Source organism: Chelonus insularis, unplaced genomic scaffold (assembly GCF_013357705.1).
Source record: "Chelonus insularis isolate UGA/USDA-ARS -01 unplaced genomic scaffold, ASM1335770v1 contig_116_pilon, whole genome shotgun sequence".
NCBI classification, from domain to species: domain Eukaryota; kingdom Metazoa; phylum Arthropoda; class Insecta; order Hymenoptera; family Braconidae; genus Chelonus; species Chelonus insularis.
The window spans coordinates 1,341,426-1,365,274 of record NW_023276357.1 but is presented as its reverse complement, the minus strand read 5'-3'; the positions used below and the strand labels follow the sequence as shown (position 1 = coordinate 1,365,274).

Sequence of the window (23,849 nt, the reverse complement as noted above, 5' to 3'; positions counted from 1 at the left end):
GATATAGAATCCAATGACATTTATATTGTAAAAAGTTTCTGAAAACACAAATAATTGTTTTTAAAAACTTACCAGTGATGATCATCATCTTGCTTTCATTTTCAACAGGATTAAATTATTTTATAATAGAAGATCCAATTTTAGTTGTTTTGCTACATTTTGGAGCCTTAATCCTGAACTTGACTCCTTTTATTAACACTCCAGAGCGTCTTTTAATTTGAAATCACAATATTGTTTATAATACACAGTTTATTCCTAATAAAATAAACACCATACACTAAAACATATGCACATTCACTACATTAAACATAAACAATTATGATAATAATAAATAAAACAAAAGAACCGTTAAAACAAACGCACTTGTTTAAATGAGTTTGTTTACACCTTTACACACTAGCGACACCTGGTGTTAGAACAAAATGGATTTCTCAGAATTATGCTCTATCGATAAAAACATTATCGATATTATAGGATCCTCTTTCTGTTCATTATCGACGTTTTTTTAAATTTTAATCGAACTTTTTTTTTTATAACTCTTTAAGCATTCTTTGAATGTCATAATAAAATATCGAAATAATTATAATATAAATTGAGAAAGGAAGATTGAAAATACTAAATGTTATGAAATAATTTTTTTTTATTTAGTGTCAGAATCAAAATATATTTATTTACCGAGGTAGATGCAAAAAAATATATTTAAACCAATAATCACTATAATAAAGCAACGAAAAAATATATCTTTATATAAATAATGAAAAATCTTTAAGTACGTATTTTATAAAATATATATATAAGTGTATATCATAAATTTTATCTATCTCAATAGTGACTAGTGACGGATTAGCACTTTATCACTTAAAAAATTAATTTGCATCATGTCAATAATATCATTCGTTATTTACATTCAATACTAATATGTGCAGATATTCATTAAAATTTTAACATCATAAATTTCATCGTAATGTCAACATATTTAATGACACATGTCAAAGCGCAGCAGGTCTTGTTCGCAGAGGTGGAGTTGGAGCAATTGCTGGACTTCCGTGAACTTCCAAGTCAAAATCTGCCATTGACATAGAATCTCTCATCACACGATTCCATCGATCTGCATTTTCACATACATAAGTTCGTCTTCTAACTATTTCTGGCTCATCAGGATTACGATTAGAAGCTCTCAATGCTTCATGCTGAATAATTATTTCATTTGTTATGTAGGTTTCTCGTCGAATTTTATCACGAAGTTTAGGACTCATGTCTGGTATACACCATCGAACCAAAATCATCACAACTGCAACAGCATTCTGTAAGTAAAAAGCAGAGATAATTATAATTTTATTCGGAATTTTTATTGTATTATCAATAAAATAGAATTTCCTTTTACATAAATTTATGTAAAAGACCTTCATGGAGTTTTTTCAATACTTAAAAATTTTTTATATTATTTTTGAACTAAAAATATTCATTTCCTTTCACATGCGTTTCTTTTCTTCAATGATTTCTAAGATTTTCTTCACTTTATGACCTTCATTATAAAAGAAATTCTGTGAAAGGAGAAAAGAACATTTTTTTTGTCGTCTTTTTGCTAACTCCGGAATCAGCTTTCATTCAAATATGAGTTTTTTAGATTCTTTCTCTTTCTCTAATATCCGGTTATATTAAAATAAGCTTATTACATAGTCGATAAATCAAGAAGCCAAGAACTACCTCAAAGACAACAACGAAGGCTAGTCTTGCTGCTAGTACATGCCAATACATCGTTGTGACATTATATTTATTTGGAGAAGTCGGTGGCTCTCTGAAATCAGGATACCGACAGATTTCAATATTTGCTGTGTTTTCGGTGAGTTTGATCTCTTTTTCAAGATCTGAGGTATTGAATTTCGAGAGTGAGTAATCCAGAAAGCCTTCTAATGAATAATTTTCAGACACAGTCAATTGGTAGACCAGTTTTGGTATAAAATTGGAAGTGAATGCTATTATGAAACCCTGAAAAAAATAAATAAATTAAAAATAAAAGTTTCTATTCGACTCAATGTTTTTATTGAGCTAAAATAATTAAATTAAATTACAACTTACATTCGTTATGACTGATAATTTCGAAATAGAATCCAAAATTCTGTACCAAATACCAATGTCTCGAACACGTTGACCTACAGGTCTTCTGTACATAGTCAGCAATTTTTTTGCATCCAATCTCATTTCGAATATATTATTTAATAAAGCACAAAGTGGAGCTAATGGAAATGCGGCGACAAAAATCGTAACAAATCCATACTGTAGCACTGTATAATCATTAAAAATAATTTCAATTATTTAATTGGAAGAAGTAATTATTAAAAATAATAATAAAAGAATATTTACCCATTTCTAAATACTCTGGAAACAAACTTCTTGGTCCCCATTCAACTAATTTAAAATCTCTAACCCAAGGTAAAAATTTTCTATTATTCAACCTTTCCGTTTCATCTTTCGTCTTTGTCATGTGTACTTTCCAAGTATTCAATCTCTTATAAAATAATGGAAATATCATTTCTAACAATGAATTCATCGCTTGTTTACCAATCATTATAATGCTAAGTTGTATACACAGTTCAGTAAGGCAACCACCCGGTCCACATTCTTCTTGTCGATATTGAAAAAATCTATTATAAGTGCGTGGATGTCCCACAAATTTACCTTTAAAGAATGCTATGTAGAATATTGATGCATAATAGTTTACAAATTGAAGCAAGTAAATTTTTAAAGTCAGGCTATCATCGAATTCAGTTTGTGTTCGAAGAAGTTCCAATTCAGTTAAATATTCTGCCAACCATACATAAAGCCAATTAAATAGAACAATGCAACATAAATTCAAGCATGCTGCGGTGGCAGTGGTGAAGAGAATTGCATTACTTGTAAGTGTTGCATGTCCATAAACACTTAAAGTTGTTAAAACTGACATCCGATATAAAATAACACCTAGAACGGCAGCCATAGCTACAGCAATTAATAATAATACAACAGAAAAACTTAAAATTGTTGCTGGCAGTCTCATACTCCAAAAAGGAACTTTAGGTTCCACAGTATTAGTAATAACATTAACAGCTTTTTTCTTAACGTGAGCAAGACGTGCTAAATATTGAGGTCGTGGGTGTTCTTCTTGAGCATCAAGACCGGTTAGGTCCCATCGATGAGTAATTTCTGCAGAATAATTCTTCCATAATTCTAAAAATAACGTTGCCCATAGGGACATAAATATTGCAAAGAAAACTGTTGATGGGTTGTCAAACAAATACGTTAATCGTCCATGAAGGCACGTGTCCTTTAGATCCCAGTAACCGCAAATATGGTCACAGAGTGGACACATGTGTATAGAATCATTCCCATGGCAAATATCTTCGCTAGGTTGGTGGGAATACAGCGTAAAACAGCCGTAGATGAAACAAAATAGACCCACAACACTAGCTGGTACCAGCATGTGGGTGTAAAATCCAAGCCAGGCAAAGTAAAGACCTATTTTCACTCCAAAATATTCCTTTATGTAATCAAGGGGTTGATAATGGAAGCACTTTTGAAGACTCGCCCAGTGTGTATATAATAGATATCTTGTAGAGTTTGGAGTCCGCAGATTTCCCTGTAAAGAAAAAACAGATGTTCTATGATTGGAGTTTATTATCTAGTCCGTAAGCCTACAGTTATTTTTACAACAATAGCTATTATATCGGTACTCTAATACTCTTAACATAAACTAAATGGGCATTTGAAAAATTTCGAAATGTTTAATTAGGGATGAGGATAAATAACTGTCCTAAAGGTTATGTGGGACCAGGATAAATTTAAATACCTTGGAGACATTGGGAATCAGGTTTATGATCAGGACTTTTAAATTTTAAAGGTCCCAAGGTGAATGACAACCTCATGTGCTATCCAAAAAGCAATGACTTTTGTTGTAACTCATCTCTAAAATTGGGTAAAGGTCATCAATTGTAGTATTTGCTATTTTCTGCCTGGATCAGCATTAGTATCATTGTACTTTGACCTTGACTTGAGCACAACTTTTATTTACATTCTCATCTAATTGAGAAATGCTCTTGAATAGGAATCCTCTTAACAAATAAAATAGTTTACAACCGAATTTTCTTGGGTGGGATTATGAATCTCAATACCAGATAAATCGATAGGGATTGATTGCAGTGAAGAAGATTTTATATATGCTATGGGTCAACTTAAACGTTGTCCACTTTCATCTTTGTATTAGATCTCATTCTATTCCCCAAAGATTTTCCGATTTTAAATGCCTTGAGAACAATCAAACAGCATGAAACCCATGGTCAGATTTTCTTGGAATTTACCACCTAAAAAATGTCTTTGAATAAAATGTATATGCATACTATTCCCAAAAGGAAGTACTAGAAATACTCGAAATTTAAGGACCATTTTTTATAATTTTTTTAAGTGTCAACAGGTTTGATTTAGGATTCTTTTTATAAATAATTTTATCTTTTTTTTTTATTCTGAATCATAAACTACGCACAATCTCGTCCGTATTCGAATAAATATAAAATAATAAGTGAAAAAAAAATTTTGAACAATTGTTAAATATTTTTAATAGAATTTAAATTCTATAAAATAAAAAATTTTTTAAATTGTAGATCAGTATCAAGAGGACAAAGATTCATTTACATTAAATAGAAATGATAAATATCAATGAACATAAAATTCATTTTTCACAAAATTAGAATACATCCCCTGTCGTGTTGAGGTTTTTTCCATTTATAAATATATATATTTGAATAAAAGCATTATATTACTAGAAATAACAAATACTCACATCATGCAAAGGATAGGCAGCAGTATAAGCATGTTCAGAAATCAATCTGTCAACTCCAAATGCAAAATCATCATTTTTGTCCTGTGTGAACTTAGTGCGGTCAAGTATAAATTGTACTATTCTGGAGTGTGTTGCAGGTGTAAAAAATTCTGGTGCATCGAGGTCGAAAAGATATTCTTTGTCCCTACTATAGACTGCAGTGAATCGATGTTTCATCGGCGGAAAAATCGTAGTATCTACATAATAACGTTTCATGAACGTTTTTATCCATCCATTCACTTCTCGAATGATTGTACTACTCGGTTGGGATGACGCTACCGATCCTATTAACTCTTTCATCGGCAATCTTAACTTTAATATTTCCGAGTAACGCCTTAGTACCTCCCGTGGTGCGTGGATTTTAATAAATCTTAAGCCGCTTGGTTCCGGTGGTTCATATTCTAACTGCAATCCTTCAAATTCTAGATTTCGTTCAAAAACCTACAAATAATTAAAAAAAAAAATAGGATTAGGAGACTGTTCAATACAACCCAAAAGATTACTTATTATAAGTCTAATTAATTCTATTTACTTGCAAAATTATTTTTGTTCAGATATTTAAGTTGAAAGTTAAAAAAAAATATACTTGAATAACGACATAACCTTGCAAATCACCATGATTGATAGTTATTTTTTGCAATTAACATTCCTGATAATTTTTAATTATAAATAATAATTAAAAAACTTATCTTTTTAATTACCTTACGATAATAAACACACTTGGGAGTTATTGCTTGCTCATCACATTCATCCCACACGAGAACAAAATCAATAGATCTAATTCCATCTCTAAAGAATAAATATGTACCATCATCTTGAGCGAACTGAAGGAATATAATATTAACTTTTAGTAATTACTCTAATTATCACTTTGAAATTGAAAATAATCTACCATCATTGATCCTCCGTGTAATTTATTCTTACATCTTCACAACTTCCTTCAAGAACTGTTTCCTCAGTGCCTCTTAATGTCGAAGAATCATCTCCTGAGGTAAAATTTACTATTCCGTTTGTCATATCAACGCTAATAGCATCTTCATACATTGTATTTCGAAAACTCTGATAGATTGTTTGTTGAGAACCTTTATTATCAATATTACTAGTAGCAGAACGATAAATGCTTGGGGATGTACTATGACTCCTTCTACTAACTATTTCTGTCTTATCATTTTCCTCTTCCTCCATTTTGTCGTTATACTGCAATAAAAAAACATTGTATTCACACAAATACCCAGAACGATGTTACAAAATATAAATATTACACTTGAGAGTCTGTGATGAGTAATACCATCACAGGCTTGATGTAACCAAAAATAAAACCAGAAGAGCTGCAGTACTCTTGTTTTCAAAAAAGAAAAATCCTAATGATGTACAATACATTTTTTGTGGCTAGAAAATATTTAAAGCTCACTTACACTAGCTAAAAGGAAGTAGATAATGAAGGAGTAGAGTCCAAAACAGTAGATGATTGATGTTACTCTGTACCAACCCGACCATGTGGTAATATAATATTACTTGCTGTTACATCGTTATTTTCTTGCTCCTAAAAGAATAATCATTGGAATCAAAAAGAAAATAAGTTAAAAATAAATATAGATGATCTATATACATAGATATTAAGATAAATAAATTTAATTTTGCTCACTCATGGTGCAAAGTTCTCTTAAATAAACGAATACTGTTCATGTATCCACGCACCGCGTGCTACTGGATTGCTAAGTGAATGCTGCATCAACAGCTGCTTATTATTATTGATTCGTAAGAGTCATTCGAGATATTTTAGCGGCTATATTTAAATTACATCCAATAAGCGATCATATTTTGAAGCGGGTGATACGAATTATCTGCATAATGATATTCTTATGATAGCTTCAAGCAATATTGAAATTTATTAGGTCTAAAAAAAATTGCAAAAACGTTTGAAATTAATGATACTCTACGAAGTAAATTTGGTAACTAAGATTAAAAAAAAGTCGAGGAAAGAGCAGGTGTACTTTAGCGATTGACGCTTGGGTTTTAAACTTCTTTTGCTAGTATCTGATTGGAGGAGCTCAATTTTTGCTTGAAATTGAAGATCAGCAGATTGGTACGCTGAGTCCTGTAACACCTGGTCTCTTTCATAGGCGTCACCTGACTTCCTTTTTATCATGAAAGGTTCAGATTTTCGAAATATAATATTTTCATTTATGCTTGTTATTACTATTTTTTATTTATCACTATTATGATTATTATTGCTTTGTTTACAAATAAATGTATATATTAAAAGTTTTATAATATTATTTAACTACTCGAAAATTTTTTTCAGTATTTAAAATATTAAAATTCATTAATACAAAAAATTAATTCATTTCATATTAAGGTACAATTATTTATAATTGAATATAACCATTGATTGATCGATTTTTAATCCAAAAATGGTTGATTATCAATGGTATGAATGAAAATTAATTATTTCTATTATCATTTTACACTTCTTGCATAACTAAGGCATTTAATTCATCTTCTCCAGGACATAGAACAGAATCTATATTGTAAAAAGCTGCATGAAGGAGTATCAAGCACCAAGATACGCCTGTATGCAAATAAAAAAAAATTTTGAATCATTTGATTCTCTTCTAATGATTGAAGAATTGTTAAGCTTACCTAACACCCAAAAAAGAACAGCACCAGCTCCAACCAGATAGAAGACAGGTAAAAAGCAGAGTCCAATTAACATATACACTTGTGCCAACGTTAAAGTGTGGTTTAATACTTTTAATTCATGCCTGGCATGTCTTTGAGATACTTTATAACATGTACCTAAAGATCCAGCAACTGCTATTAATAGTAATGGAGAAGTAATTCTGCAAAAAACAGAATTTGTTTGTAATATCAGACCAGTTGATGACAATTATTGATTATTTAATGATCAGTATACTTACAAACAATAAATAATCAAACCAATAAATACAAAAAAATAATTGCTTTGGAAGTATTCAATATTTTTCATCACTCTCTTGCTAAACCTAGATATACTAGGAGGAGCTTTGATATTATTCGTATTTAAAAACACACTCCACGGCCGAAGAGTAGCTTTTCTATGTTGAATCCATGCTTGAGCTTGCGGATATCCTAATTGATTCAATTGAGTCAATGGAAGCTGTGATAATTGTAGAAAATCAAACCTGAAATGTAAAGAAAAAAGTATTATTTAGATATATAATGATTTGTTTACATAGTAAATGATTCAGTAAATTTTAAAGTTTGATAACAATTCGGATAAATTCACTATCAAATTCTTATCTCCCTTCTCATAACACCTGCCAAGTGTAGTAATAAGAAAATAAATAAAAAAGATACAGTTGTGAACTCAAGTGAGGTTAGGTTGTCTATAGTAAACATATGGAAAATCGGAGTAAAAATAGGAGTAGATCAAAATGTGAATATAAATAAAGTTACCCATTTTGTTTCTGAGCTTTTTGCTCTTCTTTATTCTCCATTTCACCAGTAATCGTGATTCCTACATCGTCCTGCATCGTTTATTTGTATCAACAACTCTTCTGTGATGTGGCAGATGATAAAAACAATGGCTGTCTATGTGTTTAGTTTGTCTTGCTAGAGTTCTCTTGTATTTTTTTTACTCTCTTCAATATACGTAAATGAATAAGGCTTCCCCACTCTGAAATTTTAGATTTAGACCAAGAGCAGTCATCAGTAGGCCCCCTCTACAAGTTCAAACATGCTTCATATTACGATAAAGTTGCTCCTACGTTCTCCCTTCTCCTACCTATGTTTTTGCCTGATGCAGCCGTCGTAGCCCTACGCATGCTACAGGTTGCAGCTGCTCCAACAAAAATTCTTTTGCACACCCTACTGCGTATGCTCTCGGCAAATCTGCTTCCCAAAACTCACTCGCTAGAATCGGAATTTTGGTTGGTTATTTAGCGGAGTAATTGATGTAAACTTGAAAAAACAAGAATGTAAATGAAATTTGAAGCTGCAATGTTCAGTATCTAATTTTAAAAGATAATAAGACATAGATTAGGAAATTGATTTTTAATGTAGGTTTTTTTTATCAAATAATATATCTTAATTTTGTAAATGATTATTTAACATTTATACTTTAAAAATTAGAAGAAAAATATAGTCGTAATACTTACAATTACAATATAATTGTTAGAAAACATGAAGAACATAATGGAAATCACATGCTTGTGAGCAACAATGAAAGTAACTTTCATTTTACATGGTTTAAAAATGATGCTTCGAGAAAAAATATTGTTTATTATTATTCCAATTGTATTTAGATAAAATTTAATTTATCAAAGTTATAAAAACATCAAAAATTTGATGAATAAATAAATCATTTTCAGCTTAAAATGAAAAATTTTGAACTATTCTTGATGCCACGTGGTAATTTACAACAAAAGAATGTTTGAAAAAAATAAAAATTACATGTTTTAACAATTATTATTAATGAAAAATTATTTTCTATGATAATTTAGAAAAATAACTGAATAAATGTTTAATATTAAAACATTGATACAGCCATGGGAGATTAAAGGATAACAGTTTGAATATTTTGAAAATGGAAAAATCCTGAGAGATTTAAAATAGAGGAGGATGGTCAACATTAGAAAGTAGAATAAAGAGATTCTGTATTCTCCGAAAGAAAGGAAGGTCACTATTGAGATAGGCAAGTGAGAAAGAGAGAGAAAAAGAAAGACGCGTCTGATGAAAATCATCCAGTTGTCGACAAATATGAGTTGTAGATGGCACTGTTATACATTGACCATTGTGTCTAGCAACAGCCAATAGGAAAACAGGTTACATAAGATTTCAGGTAGAAGTCCATTTATAAAACGTTTTCTCATTGGTTACAAAAATATATCCTCAAAATGCAGCAGACCACCCGCCATAACGAACATAGCGTGGTATGAGTAGTGTTTGAATGAACGTGTTCTGGAAAAATATTTAAAATTTAGTGATCAGTGTATAGTTGACTAATATAATTGTGTATTAATGAAATTCGTTTTTTACTCGCGTATTTATCTATGACGTCTTAATGAAGATGAACGTTGCACAAAAGCTCAATTTTGATGCTTATGATATTGAAGACGAAGAACTCAACATCAGCTGTCGTACAAATAGTTCAGGATGCGACGTAGAGGATCCCCTTGATTCATCAGCAGAAGATTTTTCACCATCACCACAGCGAAGAAAGTTATCATTTAGCAATGTCATGGATTGCAGTGATAGTGAAATTAGCCCATCCGACAGTATCGAGAAAACTCCGGCCATCGTTGTGACAGGTTAGTCCATCGTTTTATGGACGCTATCTTCGCCTTGTGATACACATACCATTTACCTGCGTCATAAGCTTTAAAAAAACCCCAATTTTTTTTTTCTATTTAGCTCATCATCTCGAAGATATTTTTTGTTCACAGGGATTTTATTTTTAAGTGTGTTGTTTGGCGTTATTTATTTATTTATTTATTTATTTATTTATTTATTTATTCATTTATATATTTAATCTTTATTTTTCAAGTGATTTAAATAAGAGTGTTTTTTTTTTCAATTATCAAGGTTTTTCATTATTTATTTTGGTTTGGTGATTTAAATCAGTGTTCTTTCATTTATTTATTCTTTCGTTTGATTTTTTTATTCTTTTATTTTTCTAAAAAAATTGAAAATTCGCCTAGTGAATTTGATTGATTGTGATTTTTATGTGTAGAAAAAGATAATTCAACGCTTTTAGTAAATTTGTTAGTTACAATGGATTTTTCATTGACCGAAACGGTAATGGGTCAAGATTCTCCGAGTAAGTGTTCTTCAAATTTTGCCTGCAGACATTTCAAAATTTATAGGACTTATTGACATCTGGTGTGGACAATTGATTATGCAAAGGTGTCGAGCCAATTGTTTCATACCTGTCACAAGTACCAACCAAGAAGCCTTTGAGCCGAATTGATTAATAAAAATACTCATTATTGCCATTAGCTGGTATCAACTTGATTACATAGAGAATTATTGGACTGTTAAAAGAAAGGATCGCATAAAATATAAAGGATCTAAAAGTCAAGGACAATAAATATCTACTCTTTCTTCTAACTAATTCTTTTTTCTTTGGTTTCAAAAAATTCCACCACAGCATAAACGGAGCATGGATTTTTTGTTTAATAACTAATAGATATTATTTTCAGCAATGGCTGAGTGTATTTGTGGTTCAAAAAATTGTTTGAGATTTTTAGAATATTTTTTTTGCCACTTGCACTCGTATAAAATAGAAATAAGAATATTTATATTATAAACTAACATATTTTTTAAAAAATATTTGAATTGTTTATTGATAAAGTAATTTTTGTTCACAGGCCCTAGGAATCCTCTTAGAGACAGTGGACCACAGTCGAGAATTTCAATGGCTTGCAGTCCACCTTATAAGAGAGTCAGAGCCTTAAGGCTATTTGATTCTCCAACAACTCCTAAAACTTTAATAGAAAAAAGTGCTATGCACACACCTGTTCCCTCTAAATGCTCAAGACTTTTCCCCTTAGATAAACCAAGATCTGTAGCATGTTTTTCAAGTCAAAAATCCGATAGACCCGCAGCCAATGTTAATCCATTTACTCCCAATGGAATGTTACTCACTGCCAGGAAACGGAGTAGGTCGAAGCGAAGTCTTGATGGGTAAGATTAAAAAATTGTTTCTTCACTCTCATTAGTGAAATTTATTTTTCTTACTAATTTTTTTAATAAGTTTATTCGGAAAATACTTCTTCATTTTATTATTATTTTCTTTAAGGATTTAAGAAAATAGTTGTTTTTTTAGTATTGTGTTAATTGAGGAAGTTGAAAATTCAAAAAGAGACAAAGCAAGCTATTTATCTGTTGTTATTGTTATTTTAATAATTAAATTTAACAAAAAAATCTGAATAAATTCATATCAACTTCTCTTTTTGTTTCTAAATTCTTTTATATTATTTATGGTTTGTTTTAAAAAAAATAATTACTAAATAATTTTTCTATTGAATGTTGTAGATCCCCTGATATTCGAATACCAAAGTATGATCTAGGAGATTCAGAAGAATCGGACAATGAAGTAGAACATCCAACAAAACGCGTTGCGTTACAGGAATCAAACATACCAAGGTATCATCAAGAATTTCATGAAGTAGGACTCATTGGTACAGGAGAATTTGGCTCTGTGTACAAATGCATAAATAGACTGGATGGTTGTACCTATGCTATAAAAAAGAGCATAAAACCAGTAGCCGGAAGTGCGAATGAAAAGAATGCATTGAATGAAGTTTATGCTCATGCAGTTCTTGGGAAACATCAGCATGTTGTGCGCTATTATTCAGCATGGGCGGAAGACAATCACATGATAATACAAAATGAGTATTGTAATGGAGGAAGCTTGGCAGATGCTATCATAAACCTCGAAAAAGAAAAAAGAACATTTTCTGAAGCAGAATTAAGACAATTACTTCTTCACGTTGCCGAAGGTTTACGGTATATTCATAGTATGCAGTTGGTTCACATGGACATTAAACCTGGAAATATTTTTATTTCTAAAGAAAAACGACTTCATGCTGTAAATTATGACTCCGCAGACGATGGTTTTGACGAAGAAGAAACTGTTGAAGAAGAAATTACCTACAAAATTGGTGACCTTGGTCATGTAACATCTATTACAAACCCACAAGTTGAAGAAGGCGACTGTAGATATCTACCGACAGAAATTTTACATGAAGACTTCACACATCTCACCAAAGCTGACATCTTTGCGTTAGGTTTAACAGTTTATGAAGCTGGTGGCGGTGGTCCATTGCCATTAAATGGACCTGACTGGCATGAAATCAGAAAAGGAAACCTCAAAGAACTACCTCAATATAGTCGTGATCTCAATGATTTATTAAAGGTAAATTTAATAGTTATCTATTTTTTTTTTATAAATTTTTTTGAATTTTATTTCTATATCATAGTCTGAATCAAAGTTCAACGAACTAATTCATCTTTTACCGGTTCTTAGTAACGTTAATCCAGTTGATGATTCAACATACTAATATGTACTTTTTTTCTGTAGCTTATGATTCATCCAAACCCCGAAACAAGACCATCAGCAGTGTCCTTAATTCAACATCGAGTTTTATGTCCTTTTGGAAATAAAACCAAAGCCCAACTTCGTCGAGAGTTGAATGCAGAAAAACTCAAAAATGAGATTTTATCGAAGCAACTTCAGGAAGCGGCTAAATGTATTAAGACAATGGCTCCCAATGTCACGGCTATCAATAATTCTCTTAGTAATTCCGGTGGTTACAGATTGAGACCGACTCCAAATCGAACATCATCACGGGTCATAGGAAAAAAAGTTAATCGTAGTAGTAGCACAACAAATTTTTAGAGTCGTGTTTCGAGTCATGCTCGGGATGAGGTGATAAAATAAGGCATTGTGCCTTCTATAATGTGATATCCTATTAATTTTAATTATTAAGTTAAAATATAGTAGTAAATGAAAAAATTGGCGAAATCAAATTTAAAGAAGTAGGAATGTATGCAGAGTAAAATGTTTAAGCTGTGAATAGAAAAAAAAAATTATAGGAATAAGTCGTTCGTTTACAACAATTAATTTTTCTTATAAAAACAAAAAAAATAATAATATTAAGAAACAATTAAATTCTTAAGTTCAATTGAATTTTTTTTTATCGTTTATTAGTTTTATTGAAATACGTTTTCATGATTTTATTTAGCATGAAACAATATCATCATGTTTGCTATTAATTTATTGGTTTTAAATTCAATAGATTATTCGTGATCGGAGTATTTTTACATTTTGTTTTGCACGTTTAGAGAAAAATCGAACTTATCACTGATTTACTTTTCAATCATTAAAATAATAATCAATAAATATAATTAATTGTAAAGAAATCTTTATAAGTAATAGTATGAAAAGTTTTGGAATATTTTTTCATTCGTTTGAGTTTTGACGACCAACAATCATTTTATATTACCAAGAGAAATACTAAATTTTTTTGCCAAAGGTTATTTCTATATACACCTCAGTATAGTAATTGTTTTTGCATGACAGTCATTTTCAATTATACTAAGTATTTCTTATAATGAATATTTTTACAATACTGACATATTTTAATTAAAATTTCAATTAAATCGTAAACTATATATTTTACTCTGCGTACAATAAACATTTGTATACAAAAATAAAACGATCACAGTTGAAAACTTTCAAATAACATAAAAAAAAAAATTTTATAAAATTAAATTAAATTATTTTTGTAGTATTTTTAAGAGTCTCAGTTGTTTTCGTCATTTGTCTACGAATAACATTCTTTATCTTATACATAAAAATATATATTATTTACTGTAGAATAAATATTGATGTAAAATAATTTATAATTACAGCGAAATACAATCTACTCTTAAGTCGTGTCAACTGTTAACCATTAACAATTTTTTATGTATACGATTCGGCTGATTAATGTATTGCTACAGTTTCTATATCAATTTGACATTAACATTTATTTATATTTTAATTGCACATATGAAAATCAATTGAGTTTCGGATTTTTTTATATTCTCTTAATCAGAATTATATTCAAACAACAAGAAAAAGTTTTCTGTCAATCTTTCTTTCTTGTTAGTTTAACAAATATCAGTTTTATTGTTTATTTTTATTAATTACGTTTTAATAGCTTACAATAAAACAGGAAGCATGTAACAATATACCATCTTTTACTAAATAATCAGCCTATTCTACGTAATGTATTAAAAGTTAAGACTAGCAGTGTATAAAATATCACAATTGGTTAATTAACAGATGTGAATATGTTATTTGGTGGTAATGAGATAAACTTGAGCGATAAAATAAGTAAAAGTGAGAATACTAAATTGCCATTAAGAGGGTGGAACCCAGGCAAGTGGCAAGGAAACGCTGCATGCGGCATTATGCCATTTTTTTTAGGCGAACAATAAATTGTTATCTTTCAATAAGCACCATCATCTATTATTTTTTATTTTATTACTTTATTAAAAAGAAAGAATAAAAAAAAATAATAATGTCCTAATGTTACTAATATTTTTGAAATATTAGTTAAGTCATTTTTTTTGTTATGAGTTAAATCCTTAATTTATTTGTATGTTGTTTGGACAATAGTCTTATGTGCGTAACAGCAATAAAGGCGTTATTATCAGATATTGCTAATACTTTGAATTCAGTAGATACATATTTAAATTAGCTATTTATAAGAAGCTATAAAATAATTTTTATTTTTATTTTACTTCTATCTTTAAAAAAATATCTAACTATTATTATGTTTTTCTATTATGCTTTAATAGGAACCTGATAATTTTCTATTGTCTGCATTTCTTATTTGTCGGATATTTTTTGAGCAAATTCTGCGTGATACTTAGATATATTTGAGCGTTCTTTTTTTCCTGAGAATGTTCATAAATATTTGATGCATTTATTTTTTTTAACTTCCTTTTTATTCCTGGTGAATGGACTAGAAAGGCCCCGTCGAGAATTATCAAATGATAATTTAAAAGACACATTTCAAGCATCTGAAAAAAAAATATAATTGTTTAGTAATTATTGATAATGATTTAATGATAAATGTTAAAATGCTCATTTTATAGCCTATAAATATGTTGCAGTAATAGAAAATTAAAACATTTTTAAAAGTTTTTTTAAATTTAAATTGAATAAAATTTGAAATAACACTTTTATTGCAAATAAACTTTAAATAGCTCAAAATTATGCTCATGATTTTTAAATTATGATTTGAAACGAAAGGACATTGGTATTTTTTAAAAATTTATACAATATTGAAAATATTATAAATTATTGATACTGAAAGTAATAAAATCATTGTTGTAATCAAAAAATGATTTATAATTTAACAAGGTTCAATATACTAACAGATAACTACAAAAAAATTGAAATTAACATTACATTATTTTTTAACCGTTTAAACTAGAGACTCTTGAAAATTAACAAATAAAAACTAATAGTATCTAATTGTAAAAACATTTTTTTGTAGGTTGTCTTATTTTAACCGTCCATTTATTGGTTTGGTTACCTTATTCTTATCTACTTTTTTCATTCGATACGACATGAGAACGAACTTTACCACGTAAGCTTTTTTTTATGACTAAAGTGGATTCCCTAGCACTTGAAATACTTCATGGCCAATTTAAATTGTCAAGTGAAATTAAAATAAATCATACTTGGGCCATCTTCTCTTGGCGCCCTTCCCAGGACATGTCTTCGTTATACAGTGGGTCTTCTTGAGTACCAATATAAAGTGGTTCCCACCTATGATGAGGATATTCTCTCCGAGTGACAATTAAAGGTTTCACTCGGCCTGGATCTGGTCTCAACATCCATCGTGTTATTCCTGGAAACTTCTGACAGTGTATACAAACATATCTGTGAAAGTAAACTGCCACACCATTCTTCATTGCAATCATTAACTCCTTTTTATTTTTAGGTGGTCGTTCGTTCTCTTCAATTTCAAATACAGGCACTACAAATACAAGTCCATACTGCGGTGGTTGTCCATCAATCATTTCCGAGAAACCCGAAGCAAGTTTCTCACTGGGTAACAATTCTATATCAGACACCAAAACACGAGAAGTATTTGCTAGGACTTTAGCAACATTTCTAGCAACATTAATAGGATATGTCATTCCCAGACGAAATCTTTCAGTGTCAGATCTATTTATTTGGAGATCTAGAGCAGTACAGTCTCCATAAGTTGGACAATTGTTCTTGAGGGCAGGTGGATGATTCGCTGGAAATATCAAATGGACGGATAGCTAAAGAAAATTATTATAAATCATTGAAATAATCAATGTTAATTTTAAAAAGTATTTTTACTATTCTGACCTTATTCATCTCTGGCTCACACCGACAAGCTCGGTCGAGTAGATTAACTGCAAGTCCAGCATCATATCCTGGTACAAAAATAGCTAAACTAACTGGCCCTTCCCATCTTCTTATAATTTCCACGATGTTATAAACTAGGTCAGCTGTTGCATGAGTGCACAACGTTAGTTGTGGTAATAATTTTTTATCAAAAGATTGATCGACACCTCGAATGATAAATGGAAGGATCCTATATGGTCCTTTTCTTCCTTGCTGTGGACTCCAGATGATATTATTGACCGAATAAGAGAATAACGATGGTAACCCATAGTCCCAAATGCAGGCTGCGGTGTTTTTGGGTTGATGACCAATCATATATGTACCAGGTGCGTACGCAAGCGTGAATTGTGCATTTTCCTGACCTTCTGAGCTTACTAAAGAAGCATCTTCATCGACCGGAAGTAGAAGATTTCGACCTGTCAAGATATGGATGCCAAAGAAGAAGAAAATGATGAAACTTAGGAAAAAAAACAACCTACGTAAATGCGCACGCATTCCTTATTATTATGATTTTGAACTTGCTTTCAGTCTTTTACACAAATCCATGAATTGTTCTCCACTTTTTTACCCTCACTGACACTACACCCTCATTTACTTTGCTTGCATTTTCTAATCGATGCCACATGAGCGCAAGTCTCAGGGCCGACGTTGTTACATTTCAGAACCCAAATGATTTTTTTTTTATCTTCACAATTATACTATGAAATAATCAAAAAAATATCTTAATTCATAACTGTCAGCAGAATTTTATGAAGAAATATTATGACAAGAATTCAAATGAACTGTCAGTAGTGTCAAAAAGTGATTTCTAACATAAAATTTATTCTTTCATTGTTCAAAAACGATCGATAAAAGTTAATTAAAGTCTGTAACTGAACTATCCCTCTTTTCTACATTTCTTGATCATGTTCATCTATTAAATGACGCCCGGAAGCTCTGCGGCATGCTGATAATTACAGCTAAAATGCTCTTTAATCGATTCCTTTTAACTTGACAGCGAAAATTCCTTTACAGTAAAAAGAGTAATGACCTACTAAATTGATGGACACAATCATAACACATTCAGAAACTTTTGATTACATGAGCAAGTTAATTTAAAATCTTTTATAAACATTTTAATAGTCAGATAGTACTAAACCAATCCATATTTTTTAAATATTATACTTTTGATGACAATAAATCGTATTGAGAGAAATTAAATCATTAGTCCAAATATTGTATTGCTGCATAATTTAAGTCATCACTTGTGATTGTCAAGAAAAGATGTCTGCGACCTTCAGTTAATAATAAATACTCGACGTCACACAGTAGTAAATGTTTATTTTTCGTTCATTTCATTTAATGATTTTTCATTCTTCTTTTATCTGTAATAATATTTTATATTTATATTATTCAGTTTTCTACAGAATAATTAAGTTGAAAATATGATTTTTATTTTTATTTATCGAATGTATAATGTTATTACAATCATAGTCTGTAAGATTAATGCGAAGATTAAAATAATATAAATGTAATATATTATTTCAATTACCTTGTTTTAGTATTATTTATGATCCATATAGAAGGTATGCAACTAAACATTGTATTTGGCCATTATTATTTCAGGAATTTCTAGAAATTGTATTAAACAAAAATATTTATTAAATTCATCAGTATGATTCACAGGATATTTATAAATTTTTTGGAAAAATGACATTTATCCATATCTATAAATTGATATAAATTTTATGAGTAAGTAAGTGTTAAAAATAATTCAAACACATCCATACTATCATCATCATCATACCTAGAATTTCCCGCGTGCAATACAGCCCACTTTATTCTGCGCATGGCCATTATCAGTGTATTCAAAGGTATGAATTTTTATTTCTAACCGTCTATGACTGCTTTCTTTCTCAACCCTCCGTCTATTCACATCGCACCTGTGATTTTTCGGTCATCTATACCTAGGGAAATAAAAAAATACTTGTTAATTATGAACCATCATCACGAGTAAGTATTTTAATAACTTTATTACTTCACAATAACCACAATAATAATACTCATCATCAACATTGTCTACGTTATCACACTCAATCTGTAGATTATCTAATTACATATAATCAGCTAGAGTTAAAGATCGTAAAATTTATTTCTAATTTATATTTGATTGCAGCCAAGACTTACGTGTTTCTTAGTGTTCATTATATGTATTCATATGAAGGTACCGGCTTTTCCGGTGCCACCACCAACAATAACATTCAGAGACGTTTCGGATGTTATCTCGAGACCGTGTAATCATGTTACACCTGAGCAACACACTTGCACTACTTTGTCAAACTCTTCTGGCATCAACAACTCCTCCAAGAGACGCGCGCACCGGCTGGCGCGTCTTGCAAACTCTGTACATCCACGAGTCGTCACGAGAGCGTCAACGAGAATTAACCGTGCACGTGTCACAGAGCTGAAGCTCAAGATGACCGAAAGGAGAGAAGAGGACGATGATGATGCTGATGTGGTTTGTGCGCCAGGTAGGCCACTTGTATTTTATTTTATTTTCCCACACTAATATTTGTCTTTACATTCTATTTTCAAAATAGACTATAGAAATAATTGACTGAGTTATTTATTTATTAGATTAAAATTCAACTTGATCATACATCTAAATCATACGCATTAGATTGATCAACTGACTTTGTTGAATTTTTTTTTTTTATTATTGGTAAATCCAATGACACTCAAATTCGTACTTCTTGTGAGGATGGCAACAATGGGTTTAAAAGAAGTCGAAAGTAGTTTAAATTCGATTTATTGACATTTGCCAATTGTTTTTATCATTTAATCACTATGTCAATTAATTCATCATCTATTTCACATTTTTTCATGATATATCACGAGTTTTTGTTTAGTTTCATCCAGTATCTACTAAATTAATATTAAATGAAATTTCTGAGCACTTAAAAATTTGAAAACAACTTTTTTAATCAATCGTTTTTTATTAGAAAAAAAATTCAATTAATAAATTAACCTAAATGTTATTTACAATTATCTTATTTTTAATAAAAAACAATTTCCATCATCTATGCAATTCCATATATTGATTAACATTCTAAAAACAATACATAACCCTTTGAACTTATTATGACTTTTTTTCAATTCATTTAATGTGACATTGATACAATCATTCACGAACATTTTCATTGTCACTCATAACCATCAATAGAAAGTGGGAGTTTCATGGATTTCCCTCGGAAAAAATCGATTGGTTTCACAATTATGCTACATAACCATTTAATACTCTCAGTACATTGCATACAATCGTTTATATTCAGTGATTCACTTGGTATTTATAGTACTTTCTTTTGCAATGCATTATGTTTTAGATACTCCAGCGTCCTTCGACTCGAGGACGATATCAGAAGACTTATCTGTTGATCTAAAAGAAGAAAATACTCACCAAAATACTGAAGATCCCCTTATTAAATCGATTGGTATCCAAACTCGTAAATGTGAAGGTCCATATAGGCTAAAGGTGCTTCCTTCGTTGAGAGACATCATTGATGAAGAAGAGAATGATAGTAATAAAAGGCCTGCTGCTAAATTTTGGAAGCACTTAAGGTTTTTAGGAAGGCTTTCTCTAAGTCAATTTGGTACGTTACTTTGATATCATTAATAAATGATGAATTATGTGTTAGCATGTCATAATTATTTATTTTTTTTACTCTTATTTACACTGCTTGATAATATGTTGAATGAATATAAATATTGAATTTTTTATTTTAGATTATTGACTTAATTCATTATTGAAATACTTTTCCTGCCTCCTGTTTTATCAACTTCAAGTACTGAAATTTGAATTATTTTTTTATTTTTGGTTTGGATAATTTTTTTTATATTCATTAGTAATTCAAAATATTGAGTACGATTGAATCTACGAAGTACAATAAGTATTTTTTTATATTTGCAAAAAATTAATTAAAACCATTAACTTTATGATTGAAAACAGGAAGAAGTGTTTAATTTTACGATGTCAAAAGATCTTAAACTTAAAAAAGTTCATCCAAGTTAATAAAACTTCCAAATTCTGCCAAACTGTAAAAAGAATTTTTCAGACATATGTTTTGAAGTAGTGATTATTTTAACGAACTGAAATTGAAGTAATAAATCAAACATTTAAACACTTGTCTAAATAATTCAGTAAAAGTTATAATAATAAGAAGGAACTTGAAACACTTAAAGCTTCAATCATTTTTAGTTTTACATAAATTAAAAAATAGACTATTACATTTACATAAATTAACTTCAAACTTTCTACGTCAAATTTAATATTAAAAACTCCAGAAATTGTACGAGTGATGGAGCTATTGACTGGCCTAATTTTTATTATATCAGCTTTGATTAATTTATTCCTCCTTTTTATTAATTTTAATATGAAAGAATTAAAATCAATAAACTTTATCTAATTTTAATATTTTATGATTATACAGGTCTGGCATGGCTTCTCACATTCTGGACGATTGCTGGAGCAGCAGCATTTTATGCAACAGAAGGCCCTCGGGAACGAGAACAAGTTATAGAGTTAAAAACAATGCAAAAAGATCTCGCAGTAGGTTTAGCAACAGAGCTTCGACAGTTAAAAGCTAGTGAAGAGGAAATGGAACCTCTTTGGAGCAATAAAGTTCGACAATATGTTGCGAAACACGAGAAACTTTTGTTAGCAGCAGTGAGTTCTGGTTATGGTGAAGGTGGTGGTGATAGTGGTCGATTGTGGACATTTCCCGGTTGTGTTCTTTTTGCTGTTTCATTAATTACTACTTTAGGTAGATGATCTTCTTGCATACGTACGGTATCGATTGATGATTTATCTAATCCAATCGAACCGTTATAAATTGTAGGTTTCGGAGCACCAGTACCTCGCACTACTCCTGGAAGAACTGTGGCTGTAATTTTTGCTGCAATTGGAATTCCAGCCCACTTCCTCCTTGTTTTAAATCTTGGCCTTTTGCTTGCGGTACGCCTTCAAAGGTTTGCTGCAAAGAAGAGATATGGGTCTAATTATGATGTGGAAACCGCAGAAAATTTACCTGTTCCTAAATGGGTGAAAGTCACGCCTTTTATTATTGGAGGTAAGATATACATAGTTTAAATATTTGTGGATAATTCAAAAAAAAAACTCGTTAATGTGAATACTTTGATCTAAAGTAAGATTGATCATACTCATTACTCCAATCTTTTTAGGAAAAAAATTTTATTCGAGTAAACGACTAAAGTATTTCATAAGAAATATTCCTACGAAAATGCTGAACGTTAATTTTAATTTATTTCTTTGATTAATCTTTATAATGGAAATAATCGTCTAACTTGATCCACATATGACCCGACTGTTCATAATTAAACTTAAAACGAAAAGACTTTTTTTGATGTGAGATTTAATCATATAATTTAGATGTAGGAATCACGCAGCTTGAAAAGCTCTATTTATATAAATAGAATAACAGAATACAATAAAAACAAATAAGAAGATATGTGTTTATTAATTTATTTATTTTAAATGAATGTATCGATATAAATATTTTGTTATAAGCACTGACCTATAATAGTTTTTCTTCATTTTAATTAATCATATCTACCATTTTTCTAAAACTTATCATCTTTAAAATAAATCTAATGAACATAAATAAAATTAAATCAAATTTTTTTTCTAAATTATTAAATAACTTTATGTCAATAAAATAATGGATGAACTAAATAATCAAGCTTCCAAGTTCTAATTTTATGCAGCGTGAGTAGAAAGGATTTTAATATTTACTTTTAAAATTACATCATTTGGTCGTATTATGCAATGTTGAGTTATTTTCAGAACTATTTCAATTATTCAAAACCAAAATTTTTACATATTAAAAAGAAAAAATCATAAATTCTAATAAAGCTATTAATGAAAAGTGAAAAGTTAAAATTTAAAATGCATTTATACGCTCACTTTTGTTTTCAAAATTACATAAAAATAAGAAAAAATCTTTTTTTTGTTTCAGTGAGTTATTATCTACTTGGTATCATAGGATTTGGAGCAGCAAGGTTACGACCATTAGCGGCAAGCCTGTTGTTTCCTTTAGACTTCACAGCAGCTGGTGGATTAGCTACAACTTCAGGTCCTGTTAGAATAATTTATGGTTTGTATCTTGAAGGTGCAGTCACGATAGCTGCTATGGCAGTAGCAGTACTTCAAGTGTCTGCTACGGAAAGTCTTACAAATATTGGACTAAAATACGGCCTGTTAACTGAAGCATAGTGCAAAGCACGATCAATCCTTATTATATTAACGGCAACCTAGTTGACCCTGGAAAAAGCCTAGCACATAGCGTGACTTTGATTTTTCGATAGGACGGTCACGGCTACGGTTTTCCTGCTGTATAAATGAGATAAAGAACATCAAGGACCATCACCAAAAAGCGTGAATAATCAGAAGACTTGAATTTAAAATCTTCTAACAGAAGAAAATTCAACAAAACGTACTGAGACCCGTTCAAATATTGAGCTGTGATGAACACAGTACTCTTTTTATTTTTAAATCTTTTAATTAATGATACTGAATAAAATATTTTTTATTGTAAATGTAATTATTAATATTTATAATTTATTGTGTGTAAAAAGTTGTATATGTCTATTAAATAATTATATGTATTAAAGAGATATTATATACGAATGTTATATTGAAAATGTGTTGAAAAAGTTTCATTAATACGCCAAACATCATTGAATAGTCTATAGAGTGATTCATGTTTTTTATATTCACGAACGTTTTATTTGCAATGAAAGTTAACAAGAGCTTACTGCGTTCTATAATTCATAATATTGATCGAGATAGGTCATGTGTAGAGCATAAAAGATACTTGAACTTTACTAATGGTAACGCATTTACACTATTGAAGTAATATTTAAATAATATTGTTCAAAAAATAATTTAGAAGAATTATTGATTTTTTCTACAAAGAAAAATAGCTCATGATATTCACTATTTCCGAATAACAGAGATAGCTCATTACTAATAATTATGCTTTGTTTTTTAATTGTAAGATATTGTAATGTTAATTTACA

General features: G+C 29.9%; 4 protein-coding genes across 10 annotated transcripts; 2 read left to right on the top strand and 2 right to left on the bottom strand.

Moving 5' to 3' along the window:
• Positions 1 to 753: 753 nt before the first annotated feature.
• On the bottom strand, positions 754 to 8,771 carry subdued (anoctamin 1). 5 transcript variants are annotated; one of them, XM_035095043.1, is made up of 11 exons: positions 8,619 to 8,771; positions 8,291 to 8,556; positions 7,774 to 8,016; positions 7,496 to 7,695; positions 7,324 to 7,424; positions 5,554 to 5,676; positions 4,814 to 5,293; positions 2,365 to 3,616; positions 2,080 to 2,285; positions 1,708 to 1,989; positions 754 to 1,304 (listed from the first exon to the last, which is right to left on the bottom strand). In XM_035095043.1, exons 2-11 carry the CDS (start codon positions 8,365 to 8,367, stop codon positions 990 to 992), a joined length of 3,279 nt encoding a protein of 1,092 aa, XP_034950934.1. In that variant the 5' UTR covers positions 8,368 to 8,556; positions 8,619 to 8,771; the 3' UTR covers positions 754 to 989. The 5 variants fall into 5 exon arrangements, with proteins under 5 accessions (XP_034950934.1, XP_034950899.1, XP_034950907.1 ...); XM_035095008.1 differs by lacking the exons at positions 7,324 to 7,424; positions 7,496 to 7,695; positions 7,774 to 8,016; positions 8,291 to 8,556; positions 8,619 to 8,771 and adding exons at positions 5,777 to 6,049; positions 6,268 to 6,395; positions 6,498 to 6,572; XM_035095016.1 differs by lacking the exons at positions 7,324 to 7,424; positions 7,496 to 7,695; positions 7,774 to 8,016; positions 8,291 to 8,556; positions 8,619 to 8,771 and adding exons at positions 5,777 to 6,049; positions 6,268 to 6,395; positions 6,462 to 6,565.
• Positions 8,772 to 9,764: 993 nt separating this feature from the next.
• Positions 9,765 to 13,841, top strand: LOC118072022 (wee1-like protein kinase). Its single transcript, XM_035091613.1, has 4 exons — positions 9,765 to 10,143; positions 11,203 to 11,518; positions 11,870 to 12,752; positions 12,918 to 13,841. The coding sequence occupies exons 1-4, from the start codon at positions 9,897 to 9,899 to the stop codon at positions 13,233 to 13,235; spliced, it is 1,764 nt and encodes a 587-aa protein (XP_034947504.1). The 5' UTR covers positions 9,765 to 9,896; the 3' UTR covers positions 13,236 to 13,841.
• A 691-nt stretch (positions 13,842 to 14,532) lies between these two features.
• On the bottom strand, positions 14,533 to 19,082 carry LOC118072293 (beta-1,4-glucuronyltransferase 1-like). 3 transcript variants are annotated; one of them, XM_035092148.1, is made up of 7 exons: positions 18,942 to 19,074; positions 18,793 to 18,863; positions 18,562 to 18,721; positions 18,307 to 18,386; positions 16,737 to 18,139; positions 16,076 to 16,666; positions 14,533 to 15,409 (listed from the first exon to the last, which is right to left on the bottom strand). In XM_035092148.1, exons 5-7 carry the CDS (start codon positions 17,268 to 17,270, stop codon positions 15,200 to 15,202), a joined length of 1,335 nt encoding a protein of 444 aa, XP_034948039.1. In that variant the 5' UTR covers positions 17,271 to 18,139; positions 18,307 to 18,386; positions 18,562 to 18,721; positions 18,793 to 18,863; positions 18,942 to 19,074; the 3' UTR covers positions 14,533 to 15,199. The 3 variants fall into 3 exon arrangements, with proteins under 3 accessions (XP_034948039.1, XP_034948128.1, XP_034947951.1); XM_035092237.1 differs by lacking the exon at positions 18,793 to 18,863 and having other exon boundaries at positions 18,307 to 18,481; positions 18,942 to 19,082; XM_035092060.1 differs by lacking the exon at positions 18,793 to 18,863 and having other exon boundaries at positions 18,942 to 19,082.
• LOC118072213 (uncharacterized) lies at positions 18,628 to 23,709 on the top strand. The gene is made up of 6 exons (XM_035091940.1): positions 18,628 to 18,767; positions 18,931 to 19,285; positions 20,138 to 20,404; positions 21,242 to 21,574; positions 21,650 to 21,880; positions 22,787 to 23,709. Exons 2-6 carry the CDS (start codon positions 18,973 to 18,975, stop codon positions 23,041 to 23,043), a joined length of 1,401 nt encoding a protein of 466 aa, XP_034947831.1. The 5' UTR covers positions 18,628 to 18,767; positions 18,931 to 18,972; the 3' UTR covers positions 23,044 to 23,709.
• The last annotated feature ends 140 nt before the right edge of the window (positions 23,710 to 23,849 follow it).